General features: G+C 42.1%; 1 protein-coding gene across 1 annotated transcript in view; it reads left to right on the forward strand.

Moving 5' to 3' along the window:
- hectd2 (HECT domain containing 2) overlaps positions 1 to 26,717 on the forward strand; it is an 85,497-nt gene that overhangs the window by 19,220 nt on the left and 39,560 nt on the right. The window contains exons 3-13 of the mRNA XM_062430410.1: positions 1,616 to 1,754; positions 2,561 to 2,663; positions 2,873 to 2,962; positions 4,613 to 4,677; positions 5,997 to 6,042; positions 12,810 to 12,919; positions 15,365 to 15,513; positions 17,040 to 17,163; positions 21,351 to 21,447; positions 22,221 to 22,328; positions 23,365 to 23,497. Of these exons, the coding sequence (XP_062286394.1) occupies positions 1,616 to 1,754; positions 2,561 to 2,663; positions 2,873 to 2,962; positions 4,613 to 4,677; positions 5,997 to 6,042; positions 12,810 to 12,919; positions 15,365 to 15,513; positions 17,040 to 17,163; positions 21,351 to 21,447; positions 22,221 to 22,328; positions 23,365 to 23,497 (1,164 nt within the window). The remainder of the gene's footprint in view (positions 1 to 1,615; positions 1,755 to 2,560; positions 2,664 to 2,872; positions 2,963 to 4,612; positions 4,678 to 5,996; positions 6,043 to 12,809; positions 12,920 to 15,364; positions 15,514 to 17,039; positions 17,164 to 21,350; positions 21,448 to 22,220; positions 22,329 to 23,364; positions 23,498 to 26,717) is intronic.

Here is a 26,717-nt window from a genome sequence, read left to right on the forward strand (position 1 = left end):
TAGATTTGAGACACAGCACTAGTTAGTTTTTCATCCAACGCTAAATGAGCCTTGATTTTATGGCACAAATTAAACATCATGCTTCAGTTTTGACTAAGTGGAAGAGTCATCTTTATTCCACCAACATGTTTTCGGCCCACGGCCTCCATCAGTATACATCTACAGAGGCTGAATGATTCAATCAGAGCTATGCTGCGTCTCAAATTACATCATTACAGACTAAATGCTAAATGAACCCAATAAAGCTACTGATGGTTTATATGTGACAACAGTATCGTGGTGCTTAGTGTAAAAAACACATGTATAATATATCAAATCTCAAGTTAAAACATTTTCAACATTGTGCTTCACGTTCTTTCCAAACGTGTTTCTGTTAGCTTCACCGTTACACCAAACTAACCTGCACTATATTTCATGCAGCTTCATAACTACTGGAAGGAATACACACTGTGAATATAATTTATATATTTGTTACTTTATGTGCTTAAGATTGTAATCTTACATCTTAAAATCTAAATTTCTTTGAACAAGCAACAACATGTGCCAGAGACATGTCTTAACTTTGTTGTGCAGTAATCTGTGACTGGATCAAAGTGACTCTATCTCACATCAGTAACAGAATTTGTTTCTTTTTTTTAATGATAATTTAGGAAAATTGGGGGCTGAATATTATATGATTTGTATGATTGAAGTGTTTTTATCCATAAAGCACCATAAAGTGGCTGCAGGTTTTCTTTCCAAACAAGCAGCAGCACACCAGACTTGGCTCATTTAATCAGCTGATCTCAGTCTATCAGACAGCTGATTGGTGCTCTTGATTGGTTGGAACAAAAACCTGCAGACACACGACCCTGCTCTAAAAGATGTTGCACAACAAAATGAAACATGAACAGTAAGAAAAAAATGTATCTCACAATCACAAAATACCTTCTCAAGAAGTACGGGAAAAACCAAAATTCTTCTTAGATGAATAAAAAATGACTTCATTCATTGCTCCTGTGAGACATTAACCTTTGTGTCGTCCTCCCGGGTCAAATTTCCCCCGTCTGTTTTGACTGTTCCTTTTTTCCTCCCTTCCGTCTGTCTTTCGCTCTTTCTTTCCTTCCTCTCTATTTCTTCCCTTCCTTCTTTCCTTCCTCCATCCCTCTTTTTTCCTTCCTTCTGTCCTTCTTTCCTTCCCTCCTTCCTTCCTATTGCTTCCCCCTACCTTCCTTCTTTCCTCCCTCCCTCTTACCTTCCTTCTTTCTTTCCTTCTTTCGTCCGTCCTTCCTTCCTTTTCTTCCTCCCTTCCTTCTTTCCTTTCCTTCCTTCATCCCTCCTACCTACCTACCTTCCTTCCTCCTTTCCTTTCCTTTCCTCCCTTCTTTCCTTCCTCCCTTCCTTTCCTCCCCTCCCTTTCTTCCTCCCTCCCTCCTTTCCTTCCTTCTTCCTTTCTCCCTTCCTCTTTCCTTCTTTCTTTCTTCCTCCCTTCCTTCCTCCCTCCTTTCCTTCCCTCCTCCTTTCCTTCCCTCTTCCTCCCTTCCTTCCTTGACTCGAGGACAACAGGAGGGTTAAACATTTCTGGCTGTGTTCCTTTGTTGATATTGTTCCTGTTTCTTCTGTATGTCTCACGCAGGGAGAGAGCTGCCTCCAATATGCAGCGACGTCCGTCAGAAACAGCGGATCTCCATTGACACTCTACCTCCAGAAGTCAAAGCTCCGTTCCCCTCCGACCCCGTCATCCCGCTCCGCACCAAGACCACCAAGGAGTTCCAGTGAGTCTCTCCTTCAAAGCTCCAAACACACTTAACCCTCCTGTTGTCCTCAAGTCAAGGAAGGAAGGGAGGAAGAAGGAAAGAAAGAAAGGAAGGAAGCAGGAAGGAAAGGAGGGAGGAAGGGAGGAAGGAAGGAGGGAAGGAAAGAAGGAAGGGAGGAAGGAAAGGAGGGAAGAAGGAAGGAGGGAGGAAGGAAGGAGGGAGGAAGAGGGAAGGAAAGAAAAGAGGTAGGAAAGGAAGAAGAGGGAAGGAAAGAAAGGAGGGAGGAAGGAAGGAGGGAAGGAAAGAAGAAAGGGAGGGAGGGAGGGAGGAAGGAAGGAAGGACGAAGGAAAGACGAAAGGAAGGGAGGAAGAAAGAAGGAAAGGATGGAGGAAGAAGGAAGGAAAGGAGGGAGGAAGGAAGGAAGGACGGAGGAAAGAAGGAAGGAAGATAGGAGGGAATGAGGGAGGGCGGGAGGGAGGGAGAAAGGAATGAAAGAAGGACAGAGGAAAGAAAGGAAGAAGGAAAGGAGGAAGGAAGGGAGGAAGAAGGAAGGGAGGAAAAAGGAAGTAAGGAGGGAAGGAAGGGAGGAAGAAATAACGAAAGGTGGAAGGAAGGAAAGGAGGGAGGAAGAAGGAAGGAAAGGAGGGAGGAAGGAAAGAGGGAACGAAAGAAGGAAGGGAGGAAAGAGAGAGGAAGGAAAGAAAGAGAAGGAGAGAGGGAGGAAGGAACAGTCAAAACAGACGGGGTCAATTTGACCCGGGAGGACGACACAGAGGTTAAATGAAATAATACAAGCCTTTTATGTGTGTGTTTGTGTTACCAGGGAAGATGTGGAGCGTGCCGTCCAATCGGGTGACTGGAGGGAGGTCCGAGAGTTTTACCTGACCACCTTCGACTCCTTCATAGAAATCAACGCTGCTTTCAAGGTGGATGCAAATAAACACACGCAGCGTTGGGCTCTCCGCTGCAACGCCTGTTGGGAGAAAACTGTTTTAGATGCTGTTAAAAAATTTCACCAGACGCCATAACTGTTTTACGATGGGAACGCTTTTTTTTTTCTTCTTGTTCTTCTGCTGTTTTCTTCCTTTTTCTCCTCCTTCCCTTTCTTACCTCATATTCCCTTCTTTTCCCCCAGCGAGAGGCGAATGGATCATTTAACACCATAGACGACTCGGGAGTCAACGCCAAGTTCGTCAACGCCGTTTACGATGCGCTGCTCAGCACAGTAAGACACGTACACACACACACACACACACACACACACACACATATACACACACACACATATACACACATATACACACACACACACACACACACACATACACACACACACACACACACACACACACACACACACACTTACATACACACACAAACACACACACCTACACACCTACACACACTTACATACACACACACACACCTACACACACACACACACACACACCTACACACACACACCTACACACACACACACACCTACACAAACACACACTTACACACACACACACACACCTATATACACACACACACACCGGCCTAAATGTCCTCACTTTGTAAAATGGTCCTCACTCCAAGGGTTAAAATTTCACGCTGGTCCTCACAAGCATAGCCATCCAAACACACACACACACACACACACACACACACACACACACACACACACACACACACACACACACACACACACACACACACACACACAAGAAGACGCTCACATCTCATCATCAAACTTCTTCTTCTGTGCATTTATTGGCTGTTGGGTGCAGTTACTCTTTATGGTGTATCTCAGACGGGAGAGTTAAACCACAGACACTAAACTACTGGAAACCTGTGATGCATAATGTATTTTTATCACGAAATTCAGTCTGTAACTGAGTTTTATAGCCTCAATATAAGTTGACATACATTATATAAAGCTCAAGGTTCTCTCTGACTTGATACTGCAGAATATATTGCACCATTTTTTAACCAAAAGTAAGACTGAATGCTCCTGAAAATGTCAAATGGTGTAACCACAAAAGAATGATAGATATTACATATTTTATCCTCCTACAGTTTATTTAACCTTTGTGTCGTCCTCCCGGGTCAATTGACCCCGTCTGTTTTGACTGTTCCTTCCTTCCTCCCTTCCTTCCTTCCTTCCTTCCTTCCTTCCTTCCTTCCTTCCTTCCTTCCTTCCTTCCTTCCTTCCTTCCTTCCCTTCCTCCCTTCCTTATTTCCTTCCTCCCTCCTTCTCTCTTTCTTTACTTCCTCCCTCCCTCCTTCCTTCTTTCCTTTCCTTCCTCCCTTCCTTCTTTCCTCCCTCCCTCTTACCTGCCTTCTTTCTTTCCTTCTTTCCTCCGTCCTTCCTTCCTTCCTTCCTGTCCTTCTTTCCTTCCTTCCTCCCTTCCTCTTTTCCTTTCTCCCTCCCCTCCCTCCTTCGTTCCTTCTTTCCTCCCTCCCTCTTACTTTCCTTCCTTCCTTCTTTCCTTTGTTCTTCCTTTCCTTCCTTCCTTCCTTCCTTCCTTCCCTCCTTCCTTCCTTCCTTCCTCCCTCTTTTCTTTCCTTTTTCCTCCCTTCCTTCCTTCCTTCCTCCCTCTTTTCCTTCCTTCTTGCTTTCATCCATCGTTCCTTCCTCCCTCCCATCCTTCTTTCTTCCTCCCTTCCTTCCTTGACTCGAGGACAACAGGTTACTGAAAAATAAGCTGCCAGTAGATACAAAATCCATCCAACAACAAAACTGTAACAGCATATTTCCCTCAGCTACATGTTGGTCTTTGTGGGTGTCTGACATTCAGAAAATGATGATTCAAACTTTTGGTTCTGTGTGTGTGTGTGGTGTGTCTCTGTCTGTGTGTCTGTGTGTATGTGTGTGTGTGTGTGTGTGTAGCCTCAGGACATCCAGAAGTCGGTGCTGAAAGGAATCATCAACAGCCTGCTGAGGGAGTGGAAAGGGTGAGAAACACCTGTTGCTCTATTTTATCCTGTATATTATATTATATTATAACTGTTGTGGTTTTATTATTGATGAATTAGAGGTTGTTTTCAGATCTCTGGTCTGAATCCTGCATGAATTGGTGAATGTTTTGCATTATCTCCACCTTTTGTTGCAGATTCTGTTCACACAGAAAAGTAAATTAGGCAATCCAAAAATGTGTCTGACAGGTTAAAGGTCCGTCCGCACTGAGAACGATAACTATAGCGATAACTGTGAATGGATAGAGTTTTAAATGCGGTTCTGATTGGAGTGGATGGAGGAGTTCACACCACAACTATACCGATAATGACTGTCATTCAAAATCCTTATTTATTTATTATAATGCGGCTTTGCTCCTCTCTCAGCATGGACTGACACGCTGTTAATCAGAGCAGGATGACAGAGGTGATTTATTTAGATAAATCTGTATTACTACAAAGATGCTGTTGCTTTGTTCTCTATTATAATGTTAAAAAACTAAACAAAGTTAGTGGATCTTTGTAAGCAGATCTTTGCTCATACTGTGTGTCACTGGCTAACACCAGACCGCGTCTCAATATCATGTGACATTGAGGGTTAGGGTCTGGCGAGGAACTGTTCATTTCCGGTTGCTGCAGCTCCGTGGCCGCCATGCTGGATGTAAACAGAGTCGCTCTACGGTCGTCATCGTCTTCAGCCTGCCTCCCCCGTTCTGTGATTGGTTCCCTATCTCAGGCGAAGATTTTATCTTGGTGGCCATGCTAACTTTCTGAACGAAGTAGAATCCCGCTGGAATGAGAGCATGAGCATGAGCGTTTACCCAGGCTAGAGTGTCACTGCTACAGCGGTGAACTTTTACACACCGCGCTTCAACATCTGCTGCAGCTCCGTTTGGTCTGTAAATACTGAAACATCACAGCAACTAGTGTCTGAAATACTTCTGATCAACACACTGAATCAGCACCCACCTCTGAACTCTGCTGCTTTTCATTTTATTTCTCTGTACAACAAACTACAGCAGTAACAGCTCATCAATAATTAGCTGCAGACACAGTTGGAGCGTGCAGCGCTGTTTACAGGACGTTATTGTAATTAGTGTGGATGCTCACATCGTTGTCGTCATAGTTACAATTATAGTTATCGTTCTCAGTGTGGACGGCCCTTAAGAAATGAAAGCTTAGTCAGGTTTAGGGTCAGACAGCATTTTAACTAATCTATCATGTATGACTATAACGATATCTAGTTAACCTCCACTCATTGAACCTTTCAGCTCCAGTCTTGTCTTTGTCTGACAGGTTTTCTTTGTTTCTGTTTTCAGACCTCGGACTAAAGACGACCTGCGAGCTTATTTCATCCTGGTTCAGGTGAGACTGGCTGATATTTACACTTTTACACTTCTTTAAGCTTCATGTCGTCTTCCCGGGTCAAATGGACCCCGTCTGTTTTGACTGTACCTTCTTTCCTTCCTTCCTTCCTTCCGTCTGTCTTTCCTCCCTTCCTTTCTTCCTTCCTTTCCTCCCTCCTTCCTTTCCTTACTCCCTCCTTCCTTCCTTCCTTCCTTCCTCCCTTCCTCTTTTCCTTTCTCCCTCCTACCTTCCTTCCTTCTTTCCTCTGTCCTTCTTTCCTTACTTCCTCTTTTCCTTTCTCCCACCTTCCTTCCTCCCTTCCATCTTTCCTTCCTTCCTTCCTTCTCCCTTCCTCCCTTCCTTCCTTCCGTCCTTCCTTCCCTCCTTCCTTCCCTTCCTACCTCCCTTCTTTCCTTCATTCTTCCTCCTTTCCCTCCTTCTTCCTTCCTTCATTCTTCCTCTTTTCCTTCCTACTTCATCCCTTGGATCTTTCCTTCCTTCCATCCTTCCTTCCTCCTTTTCCTTCCTTCTTTCTTCCTTCCTTCCTTCGTGTATTAAACGATACATTTAAGATGAATTTAACCATTTATAATCAAAGCCTTTTAAGTTATTCGCTACTCCTCTTCTCCCCTTCACTCTCCTACATTCAGACTTCTGTTTTTTCTGTGTGTGTCTTGTGTTGTAATTCATTTAAACTCCGGTGCTTTTTAGACTGCATAGCTTTCCACATTCACACAGACTCTACTTTCATCAGTTTGGACCGACTGCTGAGCGTGATTAACCCAAACATCTCCTCCGCTCTCACAGTCTCCGCTGCAGTAAAAAAGCTCAACCCATAATTCTGCTGCCCGGATTCTTCTATACCGTTGTTTTTTTAATATATTGTCCCTTTTTTCTTTTTTCTTTTCTTTTTGGGGCTGTTTTGTGAAATAACAGAGAAGAGAATAGTGTCGTTATGAATCTGTCAGCTAGTTTTTTTGTAACATCTGTCTGTGTGTATAATTTTTTTATCACAATTATTCTTTCTCTTCTTTTTTACTCCCACACCCCTTTTTCTCTCCAACACTTTTTTTTTTGGTTGGACTGAATCTTTTTTCCCTCGTAGCTCTCTCTCTCTCTCTCTCTCTCTCTCTCTCTCTCTCTCTCTCTCTCTCTCTCTCTCTCTCTCTCTCCCTCTCTCTCCCTCTCTCTCTCTCTCTCTCTGCTGTCTTTTTTATTTCTACCCTTCCTCTTCCATTTTCTGTCTTTTTCTGTTTGTGGGTCATTATTTTCTTTGATCCTTTCTTTTGATCCTATTTTCAATCTCTCTCTCTTTCTGTCTCTCTTTCTGTCTCTGTCTCTGTCTCTCTCTGTCTCTGTCTCTCCCTCTCTCTCTCTCTCTCTCTCTCTCTCCCCCTGTCTCCCTCTCTCTCCCTCTCCCTCTCTTCCTCCCTCTCATTCTCTCCCTCTCTCTGCCTCTCTCCCCCCTCTCTGTCTCTCTCTCCCTTTCCCTCTCTCTCTGTCTCTCTCTCTCTCCCTCTCTCTCTCTCTTTCTTTCTCTCTCTCTCTCTTTCTCTCTCTGTCTCTCTCTCTCCCTCCCTCCCTCCCTCTCTCTCTCTCTCGTTCTCTCCGGTCTAATTTCCATATATGGTTCTGGGAATTAGAATCAGATAAAGACAGGAATCTACAGTAGTTCCACTGTGGTTCTACGCTCCATCAGCGCACACACAAGCCAAACGTCTGATTTTGTCCCATTTGACTTTGAGGACTCACTTGGTTTTCCAGCTCTTGGGAGAACACACAACTACACACACACACACACAAACACACACACACACACACACACACACACACACACACACACACACACACACACACACTGGGACTGGGTGAGGTCATGTTGGAGTTGAGGACTGCTGGTTTCCTGTCTGATGACGACTCTCCCTCCTTTATAGGCTCTGCTAGCTTTTACACATTTCACTTCACTTCAGCTCTTCTCTTTCTCTCTTTTCTTCATCTCTCTCTTTCTCTCTGTTTAACAAACTCCCGTAAAGACTAAATAGCCTCTCTTTTGGGATTATCTCACTCATTATGTAATTTGTTAGGGTTTTATTTTTTTTTCTTTATTGTGTCCAAAACATCTCGTCTTAACAACACACAGAACCTTGTGTTCTCTGAGTCGACGTGAGTCATGTTCTCAAGAAGAAAATAGGAGTAACCACAAAAACAGCCGTTTAAATGCAGAGTTGAATCTCACTTTTCTTACAGACAGATTCTCCTCCCATGATCCTGTGGTTGTATAAACCAGAGGAACATTACTTGACAAGCTCATGACTTTCACTTTGTCCCAGTTATTTCATTGTTAAGACTAATTCTAACTTGTTTGTTGAGTATGTTGCATGTCTCATGAATACTAACAAATTAAGTTTATTTTTTTTCTAACCTGGAGGTTTGTTTTCCAATCTATGTGCTTGTGTTTCTTCAGCTTCCCTTAGCAATAAATACACTCATCTATATACTACTAGTGTACCAGGTGTAAACTTCTAATCCACATTTTAGTTTATTGAAGTATAGTGTCCTCAGGTCAAGGAAGGACAGGAGGAAGGGAGGAAGGAAGGAAAGGAGTAAGTGAGGAAGGAAGGAAAGGAGTAAGGGAGGAGGAAGGAAGGAAGGAAAGGAGTAAAGGAGGAAGGAAGGAATGAGGAAGGAAGGAAAAAAGGGAGGGAAAAAAGGAAGGAAGGGAAGAAGTAAGGGGAGGAAGGAAAAGAGGAAGGAAGTAAGGAGAGAAGGAAGGGAGGAAGGAAAGGAGGAAGGAAGGATAGGAGTAAAGAGGGAGGAAGGAAGGAAGGAAAGGAGTAAGGCAGGAGGAAGGAAGGAAGGAAAGGAGGAAGGAAAGGAGTAAGGGAGGAAAGAAGGAATGAGGAAGGAAGGAAAGGAGTAAGGAAGAAGCAGGGAGCAAATAAAGAAGGAAGATGGGGAAGGAAGGAGGGCGGGAGGAAAGAAAGAGAGAAGGAGGGAGGAAGGACAGACGGAAGGAAGGAAGGTACAAGTATAAGCTTTAGTATTAAAGTATAAGTGTAAGTCTTAGTATTAATGTACTTAGTCTTAGACTTTTCTTTATACTTTTCAGTATAAGGCAAGTATACTTCACTATACTATTCTTAAGTGTATAAAATATAGTATATAAAAATTCAACTTCAAGTATACTGCCTCAGTTTTAGTATAAGATAAGTATACTCGTAGTACACTTGAATAAGGTCGGTTTACTCTGTTACATACTTGTTGGATGATGCAATAACTTCAGAAACTTCCAACCCTCCTCCGAACCTCTCCAACTTCATATTAGGGATCACTTGACGGCCATTTTTATAGCTTTCCAAACCCGATGATCTGATGCTCTCACACACTTCACGCTGCAATTTAGTTCCAGTTTTTTTTTTTTTGTCATGCAGCTTCTTTTGTTTTTTTCGGGGTGTTTTTCAGACTCTTTGGATGGTTTTCCTCCTTGGTGCATTTCATTAGTTCACATCTGAAAGCAGCGAATATATCCTGACCAAAAACAACCGCACCAAGACCCTTAAAGGAAGTGGTCTCGGTCCGGTCACAAATTGATTCTGGATCGGTTCGTTTGTGGTCGGGAACTTGAGCCGGTCTCCGTTTGCCAGACTACGAGGCTACGAGTTGGAGCTAAGCGGCTCCAATCAGCTAGCGTGATGACGTGATGCGTTTTGGTTTCCCAGCATGAAAGAAGCACAAAGTTGAACCGACTCAGTCATGATGTGAAATGAATGATGCGTTTGAAAACACTCTTAGTGGTTAGAACGTGATCTAGGCTATTAATTTAGGGAGTGAAGTGTTTTTATTACTGATAGAAATTATGCTTCAATCCACAGAAGTAAAATCCAAGTAGTAATACACTGGAATTATCTTTTTAAATCAGGGGTGTCAAACCTGAGGCCCGTGGGCCAGAACCGGCCCGCCGAGGGGTCCAATCCGGCCCACTTTCCATCCTTCCTTCCTTCCTCCCTTCTTTTCATCCCTCCTTCCTTCCTTCTGTCCTTCCATATTTCCTTCCTCCCTTTCTTTCCTTCCTGTCATCTTTTTATTCCTTTGTTTGTTTTATCCTTCCTTCCATTTTTCCTTCCTTTCTTTCTCATGTCCTTCTGTCCTCCCTTTTTTCCATCCTTCATTCTGTCGATCCATCATATATTTCTTCCCTCCCTCCTTCCTTACATCTTTCTTTCCTGTCTCCTTTTCGTTCCTTCCTTCCTTCTGTCCTACCATCTGTCCTTCTTCCCTCCCTCCTTGCTTCCATATTTCCTTCCTCCCTTTCTTTCCTTCCTGTCATCTTTTCGTTCCTTCGTTCATTTTATCCTTCCTTCCATCTTTCCTTACTTTCTTTCTCATGTCCTTCTGTCCTTCTATCTGTCCTTCCTCCCTTTCTTCCCTCCCTCCTTCCTTCCATATTTCCTTTCTACCTTTCTTTCCTTCTTGTCTTCTTTTCGTTCCTTCCTTCCTTTCTTTCTCATGTCCTTCTGTCCTTCCTTTCTTTCTCATGTCCTTCCTTTCTTTCTCATGTCCTTCTGTCCTTACTTTCTTTCTCATGTCCATCTGTCCTTCCTCCCTTTCTTCCATCCATCATTCTATACGTCCATCAAATCTTTCTTCCCTCTCTCCTTCCTTCCATCTTTCTTTCCTGTCTCCTTTTCGTTCCTTCCTCCCTTTCTTCCCTCCCTCCTTCCTTCCATATTTCCTTTCTCCCTTTATTTCCTTCTTCTTCGTGTCTCACTAGAGCTACGTATCGGGTAGTGACAGCAACACTGCCCCCTACGGTTTCCGGTGGTACTGCTCCGTGGGGTCTGTATCCGTATCTGTATTTAACGTTGAGCATAAATGGGCCTTTAGAAACTTTAGAAGTAGTTCAAGAAAAATTAAAAACTCAAATTAAACCAGGAAAGGCTCTCCGATAAAAGAAGGGACTTAAAAGAGAAAACTGATTCAGCCGACCTGATTTCCTCCTGCAGATTGCTCCAGAGCTCGGTCTCCTTTAATTTTTAGTCAGGACTCTGGAAGAAACCAAAGACCTCTGCCTGAGGGAGCGTCCTCATTGCCACGTTGGTTACAGCTCATGCCACATACCTGCAAATGTCCCTGCTCTAAGCCTTGCTAAGGACCTTTGTTACTTGTCAAACCCATTTCTCTCTCTCTCCCCTTGTTTCCTGTCGGCCTCTCTGCCACCAACTGTGTAATAAAAAAAAAAATGGCCAAAAAAAATGCCCCAAAAATAATTCAACCCTCCTGTTGACTTCCTGTCGACTGTGCAACTCTTGTCCTCGGGGGTAAAACTGACCCAGTTTATAAAGAATAAAGGTATAAATTATCACCCAATTCTGTGTTAGACCTTTTTACCTTCATTACAGCTTATTACCACAAGGTTTACACATCATTTTTGGAAATTATGGTCAATAGGCCTCATTTAAATTAAATTATACCTTATTTTTGAGTCAACACCTGAGGTCCTATTGGGCCAAAATTGACTTGAAAACAACAGGAGGGTTAAAAAACCCCAAAAAGACTTCTACCCGAAGATCTCTAAGTACATAATGGCAAATATAGCTGGGAGAGAAGCTTTGAAAGTAAACAGTAGGACCTTAAAATCAACACTAAAGCTTACTGAGAGCCAGAGTAAAGAGGCTAAAATAGGAGTGATTTGTTCTGGTTTAAAGCCCGACAGCTGAGTTCTGAACAATCTGGAGCTGATTAGTAGATATTTTGGTTTAGCTTTGACACATCATCACATATTCTCAGTGTTGGAGAGTAACTAGTTACATGTAATGGCGTTGTGTAATTAAATTACAGGAGGTTATATCTAAAGTCAGTCACACCTTTAAGATTTGGCTCTGGAGGGTTTTTTCCTAATTAATAAAGTAAGGAAGGACAGAAGGAAGAAAGGACAGATGGAGGGAAGGAAGGTAGGAAGGAAGGAAAGACAAAAGGAAGGAAGGAAGGACAGTAGGAAGTAAGGAACGAAGGAAGGACAGATGGAAGGAAGTAAGGACAGAAGGAAGGAAAGATGGCGGGAACATTTACCCTAACAGCTGAAAACATTGGTTAGACAATTAGAAAAGTCATCAAATGTAATAAGTTACATTACTTTGATGAAGTAATTGAAACATCAGTTATAACATTTTAAATAGAGTTACCAGGTGGTTAGTTCCGGTCCTCTGAAATGATGCCAACGTGGAAGAAACTTAAAACTGCATTCTATCAAAAGGCCACCAGGGGGCGACCGTTTTGGTGTCAAAAGGACTTCCGTCTCTATACAAGTCAATGGAGAATTCACCAACTTCTCACTTGATTTCTAACCTCAGTAAACGTTTTCAAAATGTGTTTATGGTCTCAATCGCTAGTTTAAAGCCTTCTTCAATGCAGTATGATGTTCATTTGGGACATTTTGGCCTCCCTGATTTTATATTTGACGATAAAGCAGGGTATGCATTAGGGCGTGGCTACGTCGTGATTGACAGGTTGATTGGTTCACAGGTTCAGGAGGGCGCCTCATGCTCCTCCTGATGCCCATATAAGTAGAATCCGTGTTTTTATTTTTCCCAGCATGCACCTGAAATTTTCAGAAATGGCGCTGCTCAGATCCGATACTATTGGCTTCCGAGCAGAAGTCCACAAACCAATGGGTGACATCACGGATGTTACGTCCATTTCTTATATACAGTCTATGAGAGTAACACAGCAATCTGAATCTAAACTAACCTTCCTAACTCTGAATATTCTCCTATTTGTGTTTTTAGAACCCGCAGTATTCGAGCACCAGCACCTACGTGATCTACGCTCACCTACTGAGGCAGATCGCAGCTCTGTCTGAGGCCGACCATCACTTCCTGGTCCACTGGCTCAAAAAGTAAGTCTGACTGTGTTTATGATGCAGTTTCAACCTTTTAAACAAAGTTTCCACCACTGTGTCGCCTGTTTTTCTCTACTTCTGTCTGTTTTTTCTTACCTGTTTTCACCAGCTGTTAAAGTTAAAGTTTGACCCAGTTTCTTTTTTTAACCCTCCTGTTGTCCTCGAGTCAAGGAAGGAAGGAAGGTAGTAGGGAGGAAGAAAGAGACAAGGAGGGAGGGAGGAAAGAAGGAAGGGAGGAAGGAAGGAGGGAAGGAAGGGAGGGAGGAAGGAAGGAAGGAAGAAGGAAGGAAAGGATGGAGGAAGGAAGGAGGGAGGAAGGAAGGGAGAAGAGGAAAGAAGTAAGGGAGGAAGGAAAGGAAGGAAGCAAGGACGGAGGAAAGAAGGAAGGGAGGAAGGTACCTACCTTCCTTCCTTCCTTCCTTCCTTCCTCCCTCCTTACTCCTTTCCTTCCTTCCTCCCTTCCTTCTCTCCTTACTTCCTTCCTCTTCTCCTTCTGCCCTCCCTCCTCCCTCTTTACTCCTTTCCTTCCTTCTTTTTTCCTTCCTTCCTCCCTTACTCCTTTCCTTCCTTCCTTCCTTCCTTCCTCCTCCCTTATTCATTTCCTTCCTTTCCTTCCTTCCTCCCTTACTCCTGTCCTTCCTTGACCTGAGGACAACAGGAGGGTTAAGTATACTTCAATAAACTAAAATGTGGACTAGAAGTATAAACCTAGTACACTAGTAGTATATAGATGAGTATACTTGTTGCATACTTAAAATATACTTTTATAAACTAAAAAATGTTCCAATTTAGTCCGAAGAGGTATTAAATAAGTAAACTTTCTAGTACACTACAAGTACATGGTCCGTAGTATACTTGCTATACTTATACTTACACTCAAGCATACTTAATAAAATGAACTTCAAGTATACTACTTTTTGCTAAGGTTTGCAAAAGCAGAGCACAGTGACAGAGAACAAGTAGGATTAGATCTGTATCGTGTATCCTTTTAATTAAATATCTGAGGTTGGATAATACTTCAGTAATAAGGTATGAATTCAGCACGTTGGATAAAGGCCACGGTATCATTTTCACTGACTCCCCCTCGTCAGATTTTGAGATGTAATATGAAGATCCAGATTAAAAACAAAGCTGGTTGCAACCACCAGAATCAGAGGCGGCGTCGTGCCAATGAGGTCATTAAATCCCAAAGCTGTGTGTCAGATTTGCATAATGAAATCAAGCCAGAGCAAAGTATTTTTTCCAGAAGATTGGAACTACTTTAAAAATTATGTTCTCATCTGACGATCGATCACCTGCTCATGAGATGACAAAAACCCACACATCCAAAACTTCAAATTCACAGACCTCCCAAAATCACAAATGTCTCTCAGAGGGCTTTTCAATCTGTTCAGCATACACAACGAGCTCTGAGCTTGGAGCTGGTTCAGCAGCAGTGGAAGACAATAAAACAACCATACACAAAACAAGAGAAGAAGAAGAAATATGTCTTTGCTTTAATCCAGCTGTTTAAAGTATAGCACAAGTCCACTCTTCTATATACTGCCATTGTACTAGTTATATACTATATGATGTTGAACATATAAGTTTATAACAGGGGTAATACCTCAAAGCTAATGTGTAGGAAGGAAAGGAGGGAAGGAGGGAGGAAACTTGGGAGGGAGGACAGAGGAAAGAAGGAAGGAAGGAAGGTAGGGGGGAGGAAAGAAAGAGAATAAGGGAGGGAGGAAAGAAGGAAGGGAGGAAGGAAAGGAATGAAGGAAGGAAGGAGGGAGGGAGGAAGGGAGGAGAGAAGGAACAGTCAAAACAGACGGGGTCAATTTGACCCAGGAGGCCGACACAAAGGTTAATGTACTCAGTCTTAGTCTTTTCTTTATACTTTTCAGTATAAGCCAAGTATACTTCACTATACTATTCTTAAGTATATAAAAAGTAAACTTCCAGTATACTGCCTCAGGTTTAGTATACAATAAGTATACTCGTAGTACACTTGAATAAACTCCTTTAATGCTAAAACTCTTTTATATGTCTATCTGGTGTCACGTTTGTCTCCATGTCAGTTTATTATCTTATTCTGAAGACATTTTCCACATCTAGACTGCTGCAGTTTTATAAATTGTGATAGACGGCCTCGGAGCATTGACACACAGTGGATGTTGGGCAGCTTGTGTCTGAACAAGAAGCCCTGAAGGATGATTTACAAGCGAGCTGCTTCAAATTACAAGTTCGGTTTAGTTCCGCATCAGATCCAAAAAAAACCATTTCTCCATCCAACGTTGCTATTTATTTTCTTCTCTCTCTCTTTAAGTGCAAACGTCTATTTTTGTGCATATGTATATTTCAGGATGTGTGCAGGCCTGTCTCTGCCAAGCTGCTGATGCTAACCAATATTAACTTTTATGTGTGTGTGTGTGTGTGTGTGTGTGTGTCTGTGTGTGCCAGGCTGTCGGCGAGGCGTTTCAGGCAGCTGGTAGAGCGCCTCCTGCAGTTCATCTCCACACGGCTTTTTCCTGCAGAACCGGACGAGCTTCCTCCTCTGGCCAAGTGCTCCTGGTGGATTCCCTCTGCTACCAAAGTGCTCGGCCTGTTCAGTGAGTAACACACACACACACACACACACATTAACACACACTCCACACACACTCATAAATTCTCCACACCAGATTCAGTCATCCAACATACCTCATTTCACCTCTGACAGCCAGAACTTCCTCCTTTCCTCCTCAATCGCTAATCTGGGAGTTAGGTTTCACCCTCAGCTGACTTCTGATGATCATATAAGACATGAAGGCCAAACCTCTCTCTACTAGGGATCAACCTAGATATTCATCATCATTTTTTATATTATCAGCATCGCCATGTTTTTATTAATTTAAACAAAAACTCCCCTTATGTGATGCATGCCCATCCATCACTTCCTTTAACTTTGCATGGACCATTTTTTCCAAGTTAAGGAGCATAAATCTCACTCTGTAACGCTACTTGGTAAGAAGAGTCTGTCATAGCTAATTATATTGTGCACTTTAAAAAAAAAAGGTATTGTTCAGATATTTCATGTGACAAAGAAACACATGTTAATTTAAAGGCAGCCTTGTGTTGGGGTTTGTATTTCTGTAAGACACAAAAACTTTAACATTTACTGCAAGTATTGGTTATATCGTTATTCTTGGCTTACTAATAATCGGTATCTGAATCAGCCCTGAAAAAACAATAATATTGGTCAATCTCTACTTTTTACTATCTCAAAAACATCTCTCTAAACCGCTCAGACACAGAGAAACGTATCCATGCCCTCACTCCTTAAGACTAGGGCTGGGCGATTATGGCAAAAATCAAAATCACGATTAATTGAACTTTTAACCTCGATTACGATTAATGAACGATTATCTCCTCCCTTTATGAACAATGATGTATTTTCACAGTTTCTTTAGTTTTGTATTAAACACTGCTGCCCTCACACATGAGGATCTTTAGGGAGTGAAAATAATGATGTTTTAAGGTGTGACGCTGTGGTTAATGTCTAGTTTACTTGATTAGAACTATGTAAAGATCATGGTTTGGGTTCAAATGAAGTTTTCAAATTCCTTAAAGATATGCAACCTTTGCTGTCATGGCAACAGTGAACACCGCCATTAATTGACATGAGCAAGATTAAGTCGGTTAGAGTTTCTAAATGTCGGTTTCGATTATTTTTCAATTAATTGCCCAGCCCTACTTAAGACCAGACTACTGCAATGTGCCAGATGATGAGAGTGTGCAGACAGAAACATATTACACCAACTCTGTTTTCATTGCTCTTGGCTGTCTGTCTCCTTCAGAATTGGCTGCAAAATCCTGCGAGTCACATTGAAATCCATGAACAGACATATAGACAATAGACAATATACAGTACGATCTGATCACAAGAACTGATTAGACTCTCTAAAAAAAGGACTTAAAGCCTTTCTTTTCATCTCAACTCTGTTTTTTGTTATTAATACTGTAGCACTTTGAGTTTTAGCAGTTTTAAAGTTATTATTATTATTAAATGTATCTTATCTCAACAACTCGCTGTGGATTTACTGCATGTCGTAAATAAAGTGTCATCATTCCTCCTCCTCTCGTTTTCTCTCTTCAGATGCAGCCAACAGCGTCTCCTCTTCTCCCATCATGCCTTTCACCGACTTCTACAACATCACTCTGGAGCACATAGACTTCATGGAGGAGTACAGGACCTGGCAGAATTACGGCAACTCAAACCGGTCAGATATATTTCTCTGTTTCTTCCGTCCGTTCGGTTTAACGTCAAGCTCTACTCATCCGGGAAACGGCAACTCAGGCTGCTTCTCACTGATTTAACCCTTTATGTTCATATTCTGACTCATTATAAGTCTCTACACTCATTTACATTCACAGTTTCCCCATCAGTCATTAATAAATGTTTGATTAACCTTCCTGTTGTCCTCGAGTCAAGGGAGGAAGGGAGAAAGAAGGAAGGGAGGAAGAAGGAAGGAAAGGAGGGAGGAAGAAGGAAGGAAAGGAGGGAGGAAGGGAGGAAGAAGGAAGGAAAGGAGGGAGTAAGAAGGAAGGAAAGGAGGGAGGAAGGAAGGAAGGGAAGAAGAAGGAAGGAGGAAGGAAGGAAGGAAGGAAGGAAGGATTTCAATTTGACCCGGGAGGACGACAGGAGGGTTAATCTGATGGAAAACAGACATTCACAATTTCTATTTTATGGTCCAGGAGAACATTTTATAGAATATGATGAATAAAACAACATGTTTTAATGCTGTTTTTTTTATTATTTTACATAAGCACAGGTCAAATTTCGTACATTTGCATATATAAAAATGTGTATAAGCTGCACACAAAATTTTAAAAACGATTCATTTTGCAGGAAAAGTCCAGCTAAAATAAATGTTTCACAGTGTTTCTACTAGTCTCAAATGTAAAAATGGGTCAAATTTAAAGTCTCATATTAGGTTTTTTCTTGAGCTGCCACTCCTATAATTAAGTTTTATAAAGTTTAGATAACATGATCCAGTTTCTCAGACAGAGATTAAGACTAAAGACAAAATCCTGTAAAAATAACCATTGAGAAACTTGGACTAGACTTAATCCCTGTCTGGGAATTCAATCCAATAAAACCAAAGTTCTTGTTTAAAGGTGCTTTGTTACCTTTGTATCGTCTGTTTTGACTGTTCCTTCTTTCCTCCCTTCCTTCTGTCCTTCTTTCCTTCGCTACTTCCTTTCCTCCCTCCTTCCTTCTCTGTTTCTTTCCTCCCCCTACCTTCCCTCCCTCCTACCTTCCTTCCTCCCTCATTTCCTTCCTTCTTCTTGCCTTCCTTCCTTCTTTCCTTCCTTTCTCCTTTCCATCCTTCCTTCCTTCCTTCCTTCCTCCCTCCTTTCCTCCTATCCTTCCTTCCTTCCTCTTTTCCTTCCTTCTTCCTCCCTTCCATCATTACTTCCTTCCTTCCTTCCTTCCTTCCTTCCTTCCTCCATCCCTCCTTTCTTTCCTTCTTCCTCCCTTTTTTTCCTCCTTTCCTTCCTCCTTTTGTTCCGACTTCATCCATTCCTTCCTCCTTTCCTTCCTTCTTCCTCCCTTCCATCCTTCCTTCCTTCCTTCCTTCCTCCCTCCTTTCCTTCCTTCTTCCTCCCTTCTTTCCTCCTTTCTTTCCTCCTTTCCTTCCTCCTTTCCTTCCTTCTTCCTCCCTTCCATCCTTCTTTCCTTCTTCCTTCCTTCCTCCCTCCTTTCCTTCCTTTTTCCTCCCTTCCTTTCTCATTTCCTTCCTTCTTCCTTCCTTCCTTCCTTCCTCCTTCCCTCCTTTCCTTCCTTCTTCCTCCCTCCTTTCCTTCCTTCTTCCTCCCTTCCTTCCTTCTCCCTCCCTTCTTCCTTCCTTCCTCCCTCCTTTCCTTCCTTCTTCCTCCCTCCTTTCCTTCCTTCTTCCTCCCTTCCTTCCTTCTCCCTCCCTTCCTCCTCCCTTCCTCCCCTCCTTCCTTGACTCGAGGACAACAGGAGGGTTAAACTGTGTAACATCAATGATTGTGTGAGATGGATCTAATAAAAGTCTTAGTCACAATCTTGCAAGAATATCAGACTTGTAAAATTATACGATGTGTGTTGAATAGTCTAAAGTATATAAAAACAGAGACACATCATCAGCTCGTTATCCATCTGCACCGTTTTTAGGTTTTTAATAATGCAGCGACGAAAACTTATTTTTTGTTCCTCCTCCATCTTTTTGGTTTGTGTTGTTTGTTTTACCCCTGAACTTCACTCAAAATTTATTCTGATGAAATGTCTCACCGGCCAGTGAATTCTGTGTCATTTCTTGTGGTATTGGTTTGTAGATGTGGGTCGTAGCAGCAGGCACGTTGTCAGAATTTGATCCAAAATTTCTAATGTCGCTGTCAAAGTTTTGGCTCAGGCCGTATGTGAAAGTCTCCAGAGCTCCAAATCGACTATTGGCCCCATCGTTTTTTGACTGACGTTCAAAGATTTCACCACATAAATTCAGACATGTGTAACTAGTCATATTTGGATTTTGGATCAGTTTAGTGGGAATGTGTTTGGTGAAATGTTTTGTTCTGGATTTCAGCGACAAAACATTAATTCAAGCATTCAGCATTAATATTTTTCACCTCCTGTCAACCTATAGGCCAGTTTGTGTTGTTGTAGTCATTTCATCTGTTGTGTACAAACCGGTCCAGCAAAAATAGACTCTGCATGTTAAGATAGTTGGATGGCAGAAAAGAATTAGATGGATTTTTGTGGCTGATATTACGGAGTAAAAAAACCATATGACATCAGTGTATTGGCCCGACGTCGCCCCTATTAAGGTATAACAATGTTCATTATGGTAAAAACAATTACATTTTTTAATTGATGAAGAGAAGTGATACATTCTTGCTTTCCCTTGTCATTATTATCACTCATACTAGTTTCCAAACTGACTTTATTATTACTATCAAAGCATAGACCTACCACAAGCTTCATTTATACCAATTTAAGGCACATACAACTGAACAACCACCTTAACCAATCATGGGTGTTAAAGAGTCTGTATCACCTGGTGCACGTTGCCTGTTTAAGGGTTAATAATTATAAATAACTATATATACCCACAGAGCATTAAAATCATATGTATGTATAGATTAAACTTGAAAAGTGGTAAATAGACTGTACTTATATAGCGCTTCTCTAGTCTTTTGACCACTGAAAGCTCTTTTACACTACTTGCAAGCACACATTAACACACATTCATACAACACATACATTCACTAACATTCAAACTCATTCATACACCATTGGTTGCATCCATTGGGAGCAATTTGGGTAACTTGAAAAAGGAAACATCAACATGTGGGGTGGAGGAGCCGGTAATCGAACCACTGATCTTCCGATTAATGGACGACCCGCTCAACCTCTGTTCTGCCTGTGTAACTTTAAAAAATATTAAATATATATTGCCACCTGTCGGATAACACTTACACTGATACTGATATATCTGTGACAAGCCAATATCAGCCAATAATATCAGCTGACCTTCCAGGTGATTTCTTTACAGTGTTTTTGTATTGATGTACGACTGTTTTCTTTAAAGATTAGAGAGGTTGCTTTCAGTCATTAAAGTAAATGTTTCCATGCACGTAGTAAAATGTCACTGCAGCAAACATCATGGGACATTTAATAAGCAGAAAAAACTAAAAACTGTAGTTATAAAGTTGACAGCGCAGAGGAAACTCTCCAAGAGGAAACTGAATTAAACATTTAGCTCGTCAAGTAATTTTTTCGGACAGCTGCGAAGGAGCCGAGGACAAGACTGTATGAACCTGGACTGTGTGTGTGTGTGTGTGTGTGTGTGTGTGTTTGGATGTGTAGAAGAGCACAGGACATTCATTACCATTAGATCCTGACAGATCATGTCAGCGTGTCTGGAAATTAAATTCAAATTTTCTTTCTCCTGTCGGTGCCGAGTTCTCCCAGAGAAGCAGTAATAAAATGACAGATGTGACGACACATAGCTCTACCCTTGACCGAAAAGTGATGTTCGCTCCTTCTGAAGATTCCTGGAAGTCAGACCCCAGAGTATCTCCTCCTGAGCCCGGGACGGAAAGAAGTAATGTTCCCACTGCTGCCGTTTATCCCGAGCTGTGGAAACACTTTCAGAAGCCGTGACGTCTGCTTCACGCTGCGTCGCGGATCGTTAACGTCCGATAAAAGAAAAGGGATCCAGAGTCTACGGTTCAAAGCGACCGGCTCTGAAAGTCCCTGGCTTAGTGTGGTGGCAGATTCTTGCTCATTTGGCGCGTGTGCAGACTTCAGAAGCTGCTTTTTGTGGAGGATTAAGTGTATAATTTAATAAAAAAAACTTGGAGTTGGTCAGGAATAAATCTCTGCTTCTGTGGGTTTTTGTTGAAGAAATATAATAATACCTTTTTTATATTTCTTCAGGTTTTCTTTCTGTCAGTTTCCCTTCATCCTGTCGACAGTGGTGAAGAAAGCCATCATCCAGAAAGACTCGGAGCAACAGATGATCAGTCAGGCCAGGGTGAGACACACACACACACACACACACACACACACACACACACACACACACACACACACACACACACACACACACACACACACACACACACACACACACACAAACACACAACGTACCCGAACTATAACCTCAAACCTAAACCTATAGATCTTCGAAGAAGTGATGACCAGACAAAAATTTGTGTGTCATAAGAAAGATATATGCTGACCATAGACTGTATATAAGAAATGGACGTATCATCCGTGACGTCACCCATTGGTTTGTGGACTGCTGCTCGGAGGCCAATAGTATCGGATCTGTGCAGCGCCATCTTGAAAATTTCAGGTGCATGCTGGGAAAAATAAAAACAGGGATTCTACTTATATGGGCATCAGGAGGAGCATGAGGCGCCCTCCTGAACCTGTGAACCAATCAACCTGTCAATCACGACGTAGCCACGCCCTAATGCATACCCTGCTTTATCGTCACATATAAAATCAGGGAGGCCAAAATGTCCCAAATGAACATCATACTGCATTGAAGAAAGCTTTAAACTAGCGATTGAGACCATAAACACATTTTGAAAACGTTTACTGAGGTTAGAAATCAAGTGAGAAGTTGGTGAATTCTCCATTGACTTGTATAGAGACAGAAGTCCTTTTGAACACAAAACGGTCGCCCCCTGGTGGCCTTTTGATAGAATGCAGTTTTAAGTTACTTCCGCGTTGGCATCATTTCAGAGGACCAGAACTCCCCGCCTGCTGCTGACTATATTGTGTCTTTGTGTTTGACAGCAAAGCCTGGTCAGTAAGGTTTCTCGCAGGCAGAGAGTCGACATGAACCTTCTGTTCCTCAACATTAAAGTACGACGAGCACAACTCCTCAGCGACTCACTGGATGAGGTGAGTGCACAGATACGACTACTGTTATTTCTTTATTTAATGGGACTGTTTCCTGTCTTAAAAATCCTGAGAGAGTGAGGTTAACCTTCGTGTCATCCTCTCGGGTCGAATTGACTCTGTCTGTTATGACTGTTCCTTTTTTCCTCCCTCCCTCCATCCCCCTTTCTTCCTCCCTTCCTTCTTTCATCCCCCCTACCTTCTTCCCTTCCTCCTTTCCTCTTTCCATCTTTCCTTCCTTCTTCCTCCCTTCCATCCTTCCTTCCTTCCTTCATCCCTTCCTTCCTTCCTTCACTCGAGGACAACAGGAGGGTTAAAGAGACAGGAGCTACAACGGCCTGTTTCATACAGAGGCTGAACTGAGCGGCTGCATAAAGGACCAGTAGAAGATAAATAAGGATTTTTTAACTGGAAATCATGCAAAGATATTCCAGTAGAGCCCCAGAACATAAATATAGAGCTGGAAATGTGCAGAATATGTGTCCCTTTTAAACGTTGTTATTATCAGTAGCAACATATGGGAGTTTAATTATAGTGTGACAGTCCACATATATTAGGTTATAAGTGCTGCACAAAGATAATGAAGAAAGATGTCTTGGAAACTGTATTTCTTTTAGTGCCTTATGAGGATGTGATGACATGAGATGTTTAGTAAAGGGAGAAAAAATATGCAAGCTTGTGGTTTGGTCACAGTGAGAGGAGAGAAAGCTTTTATGCTTAACGTTAAATGCTTATTCTGAACTAAACCCAACTATAAATCTGACATGAAGCCTGAAATCTAAATACGTTTTAGTTCCTTTTAAACAAGTGAGGTTCAGCCCAATTTTCTTTTTAGTTTTTTGAAGATTGTCAATGTGGTCCAGAGCTTTGGTTTGCAGAGATTTAGGAAAACATGAAAACAGCATACATCATTCATGCTTATTTTTAGGTTGTAAAGGGAACAGCTGTGTTTACTTGGAAGCTTATATGACAGTGAACTATACTTTCTGTTGAGCTCTTATCTAATCTGTTATCTTTTATTTCGTCCTCCTTCCTGAAGTTGATGAGGAAGCGGTGCGACCTGAAGAAGAAGCTGAGGGTGACGTTTGTCGGGGAGGCGGGGCTCGACATGGGCGGCCTGACGAAGGAGTGGTTCCTGCTGCTGGTGCGACAGATCTTCCACACAGACTACGGTGAGACTTTAATCAAGAGCATAGACTGTATATAAGAAATGGACGTAACAGACGTGACGTCACCCATTGGTTTGTGGACTGCTGCTCGGAGGCCAATAGTTTCGGATCTGAGCAGCGCCATCTTGAAAATGTAAGGTGCATGTCTGGGAAAAATAAAAACACGGATTCTACTTATATGGACATCAGGAGGGGCAAGAGGACGGAGCGGGGGAGGTTGCGAGGGCTGGATCTACCACAGTCTACACCGGCAACCTGGTGATACTAACCAAGTTAGCTGTTACGACTATAACCACAAAACTCCGGAGAAAACTGTCTATCTGTCCGCCCTCCTGAACCTGTGAACCAATCAACCTGTCAATCACGACGTAGCCACGCCCTAATGCATACCCTGCTTTATCGTCAAATATAAAATCAGGGAGGCCAAAATGTCCCAAATGAACATCATACTGCATTGAAGAAGGCTTTAAACTAGCGATTGAGACCATAAACACATTTTGAAAACGTTTACTGAGGTTAGAAATCAAGTGAGAAGTTGGTGAATTCTCCATTGACTTGTATAGAGACAGAAGTCCTTTTGACACCAAAACGGTCGCCCCCTGGTGGCCTTTTGATAGAATGCAGTTTTAAGTTACTTCCGCGTTGGCCTCATTTCAGAGGACCAGAACTCCCCGCCTGGTTGAAGTAGAATCTGACATGAAGTGAATTTTTACTGCTGCCCTCGGCTACTTTGACTCGGTAGTAAGTTATCCTGCTAGCTGACTGGAGGGAACATGATTCAGACGAAGCCACACAAAAGTCCAGCGTGGTTTAAAACCTTTACAGAAAATAAAGGATAATGTTGTCAGGTGTGAAATATGTGGAGCAGAGTTGAGCTATCGTGGTTTCACATGGACAAAAAGATGCTGTCTGCTGTGACGGTTACTGAGGGAGACGCTGTTTACAGTAATGTAGCATTTAAAACCAGGAAAAGACAACACTGATGACATATCACAATATTACGATATCCAAAATGTAAGACGATATCTAGTCTCATATCACGATAACAATATAATATCGATATAATGCCCAGCCCTAGCTCCTCTAAAGTGTGACAAAAGTCTCAGAGAAAACTAATGTTACGTCTATTTTTGTATATTCAGGGTCACATTAGGAAGAAATGTTTATTTGGTGTTTTTATAGCTCTAAAAAGTGAAAAATGGGTCAAATATGATCCCTGAACAGTATGTAAGGGTTGAGGCTGATTATCATTTAAATCAATACAAGATTGTGCAGTTAAAGCTTGTTTGTTATGAATATTGAAAGCTATCAAACACATTATCTATTTAGCTCATATGAATGTTGGCATGCAGAGAATATTCAGCTCCCCCAAAGTCCCAGTATGTCTGCTGGTTTAGCACCACTGGTTCTACTGGAGAACCATGAACTGTGTCCACGAGACAGATTTCATCAAGTGTGAATTAAGATAACAGAGAAGACAATCCTGTTGGATGTTGGAGCTCAATGGAAAGTCGAGCCCACTCTTTTTATTGATATCAAGTGGAAATAAAAAATCAGGTTTTTATTGGATAAAAATGGAAAGTACATTTTTATTAGCTGGAGGTCTCAGCGGAGACGAGCGCCGTGAGTCTTTTTTCAGCTCGGTGAAACTGCAGCAGGAATATAAAGTGTCGGATGGCTGGGAAAAGTGGTCAGTTGTTGGTTTTGGAAGCTCGGCAGCAAACTCATTTGAGACTTTGGAGCAGCTCTTATTATTATGACTTTCTTCTTCTTTCTCTCAGTCTGTTTGTCCTTTCAGTTTACTCCCGTCTTTTTACTGACTGCCTGACTCTAATTATCTCCACATCTCATTGTCTCTGTTTGGCGCTTTTGTTTGTGTCTCCTTGTCTCTTTCATTTCCCCCTCTTTCTTTCTTTCTCTCTCTTTTTTATTTTTTTTATATTTTAAACTTGGATTCTCTCCTTCAGTTGCCACATGCTGAATTAATACACAACCCAAAAAAAATCTATCTTACAGTGTTGAAAGGTGAATTTTTAAAAAGTGTCGACCTACTTTTCTGTGCTAGACGGATAAATAGTTGAATTTAGTGATTTATTGCCAAAAGGAGGATTGTTTGAAACATTCTGATATACTGACTTTCATTAACCCTCCTGTTGTCCTCAAGTCAAGGGATGGAAGAAGGAAGGAAGGAAGGGTGGAAGGAAGGGAGGAAAGGAAAGAAGGAAGGAAGGATGGAGGAAAGGAAGGAAGGAGAGAGAGGAGGAGGGGGGGCGGAGAAGACACAAAATTGTTTAACATTCATGTCGTCCTCCCGGGTCAAATTATCAAAAATTCCTTCCTTCCTTCCTTCCTTCCTTCCTTCCTTCCTTCCTTCCTTCCTTCCTTCCTTCCGTCTGTCCTTCCTCCTTCCCTCCCTCCCTTCCTTCTGTCCTCCCTTCCTCCCTCCTTCCTTCCTTCCTTCCTTTCCTTCCTCCCTTCCTTATTTCCTTTCTTTCCTTCTTCCTCCCTTCCTTACTCCCTCTCTCCTTTCCTTCCTTCTTCCTCCCTTCCTTCTTTCCTTCCTTCTTCCTCCCTTCCTTCCTCCTTTCCGTCCTTCTTCCTCCCTACCTTCCTCCTTCCCTTCCTTCCTTCTTCCTTCCTTCCTTCCTGCCTTGACTCGAGGACAACAGGAGGGTTAAATACTTGGATAACAGTGCATATTTAAATAATAATAATGATGGGCTGGCGGGCCATGAGCATGCTAGTGATGCACAGCCAACAAGTGGATTACTGTTAATGCAGCAACAAAATTTAATAGAGATTAAATCAGATTTTTGAGGCTTCACACTAAATTATGAGCAAATGTACTCATCAAACAGAAGAGATTAGAAATAAAAGCCTCTCTGTGATATAAGCCTGGTTTCAATCAGCTATTAAAGAGAGAATACAGTATTATTCATGTGTTCACGTCTAACTAACTTTAGTTTCACTTCACTTGTTAAGTGAATGTTGGGATTAAGTATAAATGAGGAAGAACAGTTGCCAATAATGGAAAATCAGCCCAAAGTCTGGTGGCATTTATATCTTAACTCTAACACCAGATTTCCGTGTTGCTCCAAACCTTTGTCACAACCTTGTTATAGTTCACGTCCAAAGGATTTGGTATTTCAGAAGTGGATCGCTTGTAAGAAGTGAATATTAGAGGTAGCTGACTTCGAAAAGTAATGACTGCCTTCGGAAATTG

This window comes from Scomber scombrus, chromosome 12 (assembly GCF_963691925.1).
Source record: "Scomber scombrus chromosome 12, fScoSco1.1, whole genome shotgun sequence".
NCBI classification, from domain to species: domain Eukaryota; kingdom Metazoa; phylum Chordata; class Actinopteri; order Scombriformes; family Scombridae; genus Scomber; species Scomber scombrus.